General features: G+C 47.7%; 1 protein-coding gene across 1 annotated transcript; it reads right to left on the bottom strand.

Annotated features, from left to right (window-relative positions):
* Window positions 1-1,102: 1,102 nt before the first annotated feature.
* On the bottom strand, window positions 1,103-4,958 carry LOC115327821 (juvenile hormone acid O-methyltransferase-like). Its single transcript, XM_029988870.2, has 4 exons — window positions 4,371-4,958; window positions 2,789-2,945; window positions 1,730-1,885; window positions 1,103-1,257 (listed from the first exon to the last, which is right to left on the bottom strand). Exons 1-4 carry the CDS (start codon window positions 4,956-4,958, stop codon window positions 1,103-1,105), a joined length of 1,056 nt encoding a protein of 351 aa, XP_029844730.2.
* Window positions 4,959-6,792: the final 1,834 nt, after the last annotated feature.

Genomic DNA, 6,792 nt, shown 5'->3' with positions numbered 1-6,792 from the left:
AACGGAGAAGAGGTTCGTAGTTCCCCTATAGAAAGCCGGAGCTCTTTCCGGGCGCTGTGCCGGTCCTGGTTCCGAATGGTCCGAGCTACCTGTCAAGGAAAGCGTCGCAGCCAAGTCCCCCGAGCAAGCGAAAGAACGTTGATGCTTCCTCCGTTGACGCTAAAAGAAGGCCGAGCACTGCCTCTTCAACTCCCTGCAGCAGCACCACACCGGCTGCAGCCGATACCAAGACGTTTGATGGAACCTGTCTGCCCGAAGAATACTCCACGCTGTGTGTTACCTCCGAACACTGGAGCTGTCACAAAGTTCCGAGCCTCAGCGGAATGTTTCTCGAGACAGCATGCCTGCTGTTGTATACACTGTGCATATTTGTGGCAGCATGACTGAAGGAGGACGCGTCGGTAGCTGTGACAGCTTCGTCCTGTTTCTAGTGGCAGGCCCCTGGTAGGCACACCTGCCTTAAAATACTCCCGCAAAGTGCAAAAAAAAAAACTCGGGCATTGAGACGACGCCCAGGAAATTGGTCTAGCGGCCTTCGCCTTGCGCGTCGCGCATTTCTGATTCGTACCCCGCGGAAAGCGAACACAGCCAGACGAATTCCGTCGCTCGTCTCAGGCTCGCGTAATTCTTTTGTGGGGTTCGGAGGTTCGGACCTAGAACGGCAAACATTTCAAGCCAAAAAGGTTCAACAAAGAGCGTTCAGTCGCGCAGAAAGTGCAATGTGAGCCGCCCTGGCCGCCCGCTTTATCCAGCCTATCCAGCCCATGCTTTAGTGGCGCCCTCTCGAGCCGTCGACATGGAGTGCGGCAGCCGTGAGCGCTCGCTGAACTCACTATCCCTGCTCTTGGTCATGGCTACCCAAGCCAGGACCAAGCACATCATGAAGGATGCTATTTCTTGCTTGTTTTTGTATATTTAGGTTTGCCTATAACTTTTAAAATAAAGCTAAATTCAAGAAAAGAAAAGTTTCACTAATGTACTACGCTCAGGTTCGGTGCAAATTAAAAACCATTCAAAAAGTCGTTGCAGGGTCCTTTTAAGACACATTGCTATTATCTGTATGCTGTAATTTTCCTGCGCTTTGATTTGACGCTAGTCAGTGTTATTTGCTGTCACTCGTATAGAACCGATTCTGCAGCTTGTTCGACAAAGGTACAAGGAGGAGTTCACGTGCGAACTCCTCCAGATGATATTGCAACCACATGCATGTGGTTGCAATGTCATCTGGCTTTTCGTACAACCACAGGTCGTGGTCGCCTAAAACAAAACACGACAAATTTTCAATTCGTGCGGTAGAAAGGGCGACGCGTATTCCGCAGAATTCCCCGCAGGGGCACCTGTGAAAGCAGGTGTTTGGTGAGTGGCGTCACCACGGACCCCGAGCCATGCAGGTTCGCCCGCCCACCTTAGGTGTGTGTCGCCATCGCGAAAATTCGACCGGGAAGGTCGAGCGTGCGGGGGGGGGGGGGGGGGGGGGGTGAATGAACAGGCACTTTTGAAAAAAAGAAACTAGGGCAAAATGATAAAAGTGACGCCCCGAGTAAAAATAAATAAGGATCTCTTAGACTACCGTGACCGGGCGCTGCCTGCTAGGCCTGCGCGCGGCAATGTGAAAAAAGAAGAAAGCTCCTGGCCCCTCCGATACCGTGATAAAATGAAATCCTTTACGTAGGCGCACAAGTACGAATTTCAAAGAATTTTTTTTATTGCGTTCTTCATCAAGGTTTACAGGCATGAACAACATATACGTCGTGGTAGTAGTGTGGATTTCCGCCATCTTTCTCCGCCCAAAACGTACGCAGGACATTGGCGAGATCGTTCTTGAACTCTGTTCTCGATTCCTCCGGAAGCATCGGTAGAATCGGATTTATAGCTGTGCTCATTTCTGAAACAGAGACGCCCGTTCATTGTCCACATCGTTCGTGTCGAACGTTGCATGTCGAGAGCAACAGGCCGGCTCTATTGGTTGTAGTACGAGAACGGTCACTAGCCGTGGTGCCAATGTCCAACAGCGCGGAGAACCCGAGTTCGACAATTAACTTGAAGAGTTAACTGTTGGAATCAAAAACTTCGCCTACGTGGTACAAGTCGCCGCCAGATCAAAATGGTTCGACCGTATCCATCCAGCCATCCATTGGACATTGTTCTTGTGTTTTTTGGTACCACGTGGGGTCAAATAATTTCACACGTATCGGCATTTTATGAGCATGAGTTGTAACTTCCTTCGAATGCATAATTGGTGACAAGAAGCAACTTGCTAAAGTTTGAAACGTAATTTTCTTTTTGGTGTTACCATGACGCCACGTGACGTCATGATGTTACCTGTCCATGACGTCATGTGATGCTGTCACTTCGCGTGACACGTGGTTTGCACTCGACACCCATTCTGTGCTCACCGGTCTTTGTCACCGTGATCAAGATTGCGTTTTTATTCCTTATCCATAGAGCGAGCTGAATATCGCGATGGTCATATTCTGTACATCACACGTTTAGTTTCGGTTTCACCTCGGACGTCTGGCAACTAGAGCCTGCGGAGGTATGCCGCCGGAGGGCGCGGGCGTCTGAATAAATCGTTTCGTGTTACACTTTCGGAGCCGGAGGGACAGGCCCGCACCGGGGCTAACACGCTCATGCATTACTTTATCTTGTGTAGTCAAGTATAGTAAATAGATTTATGTAGCGGACATCTCCACAACAGTACCATATTGAAAATAAGTATAGATAGCCGCTCTGTCATAACCCGCCAGTACACTGCAATCGGTCCTAGGGAACTAAGAGTGATACTCACCAATGGTTTCGTCCATGTCCTCGGCTCTTATTTCTATTCTCAAAACTTCACACGTGTAGGGCACGAGATTGACCGTTTTGAGCACCTTCGTCATGTACGAAATCAGGCCAGAGTGGTCGGCGATGTTATGGCTCACTGGGGTGTAGAACTCGCAGATCTGAAACAAACAAATTAATTCCGTTAGTCGTTCTGTAACTACCTAAATACTGCGAAGAAGTTCCGGGGTCGTGTCTTAAACTCTCAGAGATAAACATATAAGCGGAAACAAACAGCTATTGCACGTACTGTTTAAACAAGAATATTAAGTTATTTTGGGGTTCTTTCTAACATATCTTGTAAAAGACTATGCAGAGAGTGCGGAGGTAAATAAAAAACAAATAATGGCCGACCTTCCGGTTGGCTATTGCTTTTGCTTGTTTTTAAGGATCCTCAGGGAATAGCATGAACTTTAGGAGCCTCACCGCCGAGTATTAGCTGCGGTACCTTTCGAAAAATATATGCACGAGATCGACATGGCCTTCCTGATCCCTTGAGTGAAAAGAAAGAGCACTTGTTTCTCGAAGTAATGACAAATCTGCCGAAGGTATCGCGGGCGCATCTTGACGACTACCTTTTCGACTAGCCTGGTCCATATACCCGAGAATAACTTCAAACCTTCAAGTCATTAAGCGTGTTCAACTGCTTCGTGAACGGCCAGGCATCGGCGGTAGGCACCTACCTCCCTTAGGCACCGAAGATAAGCGCCAAGCTTCCCTGCAGGGGTAGCCGAGCCGAGTCTCGGTTTTAGCAGACAATCTTCCGAAAGGTTTTATTCCGCCTGCTTCAGCGCAACGAGAGTCTGTATGAGGCACGAATTTCTAGTGTTTTGACTTTCCTGGTTTAGTATCCAAGGTTTCTTTCTCAGTGGACCGTGCACATTGATTGCATTTGTACGTGCCGTAATGGACCATCGTTGTACGAAGAGGGTCGGTCGAGGCGCAGCGTCGTCGGCGCCCGCATTTTTTGCGTTTGTCGCGTTGTGCCATCTGTCGCCAGCACATCGAAGTCTGCTAGCACCGTCTGCCAATGCCGTCGTCCTGCAATCACCCAGGCTAGGCGGCGTCGGTGGTGTCCCTCGTCTTGAGATGATCATAATAACGTCACTCGCGCCATTTTATTCGTGCCGGTAAGCATCCGCAACTTAAAAGCACTACACTGGGTCATTTCTAGAGCGTTCTTCTCACGGAATTGTTCGCTAGTGAACAAGAGTCGTAGCGAACTTACCCAAACACACGGTAAACGTTGGAGAAACCGGAAGAATACTGTCTCCCTGTCATGGCGGCCAGAAGTGACCAGAACACCCCGTCAATAACAAGGTGAAAATCACGGAGCATCTTTTTCCGAACGCCCTGCTTCCAGCACGTACTCGCTGCCTTCCGCCGTGCTTTGACTGCGCGTGCGTCTTCGAAGCTCGTAAGACGCGGAACCGCTATCGACGGTGGAAAGCCCGCGCTGGAGGCGGGACTACTGAACCTCGATCCTTCCTGCCGTTCCCCTCCTTTCCCTCAGCTTCTAATCGTGCAGCTCACAATAAAGGGCATACCTGTGCGTACGATTTCCATCGATCCATCCGAACGATTCTCCTCCATATTTCGAAGGTCGTCGAACGAGCCACGATGGTGAGTAGGCACTCGCCGCCAGAGGTCATCAAGTCGGATATATGTCCGAACGCCGTCACTTGGTCCTTGACCCATTGCAGAACGAAAAACGAGTAGACGCGGTCAAACTTTCCGTAATTCTTCACCAGACCCGAAGCGTCGTCCGCAATGTCGTACACCTCGTACTCGATCTGCGGATGCGGGTAATTCTCTCTGGCGTACCAGACCATGTCCTTGGCCACGTCTGTGGCGATGATCCTGCGGCAAGGCTGGCATCGTGGCAAGAGTTCCTGGAGCGTGAAGTCACCGGTCCCGCAGCCCAAGTCCATGAACTGCTGCTGGTCCGCGTTGGGTTTGTCCCTGAAGGAATACTGGAGGAGCTCGATTGCCCGGATGTTGACGGTTCGCTGCAGCGCGTTGGCCTTCACGTAGAGCTCGGGAAAGAGCCTCGGGAGTGGACGAGACTCCTCGGTCACCGCGGGATACGGGGGACCCGTTGTGTTCAGAACGTGACATCTAGGGCTACAATGCATGACCTCTGTTCCGGAGAAATCCTGAAAGTAAAAGTCCGAATGAAACGGTTGTGAACAGATTCTAGAGAAGAACCGAGTTCACATATAGCCGGTACTGCACAGCGGGTAAACTCACTGGGAGTATTAGAAACGAGGGCGTGGTTTATTGTATCTACGTTTTGAACTTCGCCATTCGTTCTTCAGGCTACGCGCCACGCGCTTCGTTTCAGAGATTGCTAGAAAACAATTCAAAAACAAATTAATATTTTTAAAAAAATTTTTATTCGCAAAATTAATTTGGGCATTGCCGTACGCTCCTTCTCAGCCCAAAACTCTGCCATCTGCTTCGGACCGCTGTCTCTGCATTTGGGCGGCGAATGAGCGTTCGGTGGTGCGCACTTTATTTTTACGGTGAGAGGAACACTTTGAAATTTGGGAAGGAGTTCATGGTGATGATTTTAAAATGCACAGAAAGATTTAAAAAATGTTTTGAACAGAATAATCGATTACCGTGAAATCTATTGCCTGTTTGTACACACTCGTAGATGTTCACCTAAACTAAAAGGATCCACATTGTTTGAAATTTAACACACAAAACAAAGTTAACAAAAAATTTGCAGCTATTTTTTTACCTTTCTCTTTTTTTACCTTTCCGTTTCCCTTCGTTCAGTTTTATTGCTATTTAACTCAATCATGTTGAGTCCACAATGCGCTCCGATTTTTACGCAAAACCTCGGCACAAATTGGATTTACTTTTTTTTTCGGTCGACGAGTGTTTTTCAGAAATGTGTTTCTTTTGTGTGATATAGTGCCACTAAATAAGCTACGCTTCAGAGTAACGACACTTGACCATATAGTGTTTAAAATCATGGTTGCCAGTTATCTGAAGCTTTATCTGAAATCGCAGGAAACGCTCTTCCGTCCTCCACAAATGTTTAAACAGTTCGCGGCAGGGCAAGGCAGTTTTGCATGAGCTTCCTAATATCGAATATGATGCTGAGGAAGTCGCACTTTTGAATCATGACCATCTGCAGTTGCGTCTGCTCTGCACAAGCCCCAAAATGGCGGCGCCTGCAACTATATCGGGGAACAAAGTGCCTCTAAGCGCAGGTCATTTAGTGGCTCTATAGTGTGATATATAAAGCAATGCCTCGCATCGAACATTGAGGTGTCTGCATGTTTTCTTGTTTTGCTTTTATTTCAGCACTACAGAGACATCGCCTGTTTTATGAACTCATTATGCGTAGCGATTTTTCTAAATCGCCCTGTCACATTGCTTTTTTGCTTGATTCACGACACAATTGCGTTTCAAGTTACGAAAACAGCAATATCGACACAAAGCAACAAGCCAAAGAGTTATTACAATAAACGCTAGAGGGTGAGGTGGCGCTAGTGTGCTGTTGCATCTTGAAGCAAACAGCAACCCGTCTGAACCTTACTTTCGGTAATGCATTACTATGGGAAAACGCAGACGCGTTTTCTCTTCGCACTTGATTATGACAGCATATATTGCTTAGTACAGGTTTGGAACGTTTTACAAGCGGATTTACAAAAATATGTCTGAGCGTTTTTCTTTAGAATTCATGGCGTCGAACACTGCGCTAAAATAGCCCAACACGCACGTATAATACGTGTTGACGTTGCAGACCACTATTATAGGGCACGCATTTACGCATATTCAATGCTATGAAGCACACAGATTGAGTCAGCTTGACAAAACACCAAAATGATGATAATAGATGCCAAATCAAACTATCAAAACAGACAAGAACGATCCATGGAGTTATGGAGCGAAGAACATGTACTGGATTAGTACGTGCTCTAGTACAGTTTGAATACTATTACAGCTTGAATA

The sequence above is a fragment of the Ixodes scapularis genome, unplaced genomic scaffold (assembly GCF_016920785.2).
Source record: "Ixodes scapularis isolate PalLabHiFi unplaced genomic scaffold, ASM1692078v2 PGA_scaffold11__112_contigs__length_91849675, whole genome shotgun sequence".
NCBI lineage: Eukaryota > Metazoa > Arthropoda > Arachnida > Ixodida > Ixodidae > Ixodes > Ixodes scapularis.
Note: the sequence above shows the minus strand (reverse complement) of the source record. Positions and strands in the feature narration are given on the sequence as shown.

Coding starts and splice junctions, on each gene's coding strand:
- LOC115327821 (XM_029988870.2), bottom strand. CDS start 4,958: ATGCATTGTAGCCCTAGATGTCACGTTCTGAACACAACGGGTCCCCCG. Junction 2,946..4,370: donor GATGGAAATCGTACGCACAG/GTATGCCCTTTA, acceptor TGTTTGTTTCAG/ATCTGCGAGTTCTACACCCC. Junction 1,258..1,729: donor CGTATATGTTGTTCATGCCT/GTAAACCTTGAT, acceptor GTTTTGTTTTAG/GCGACCACGACCTGTGGTTG.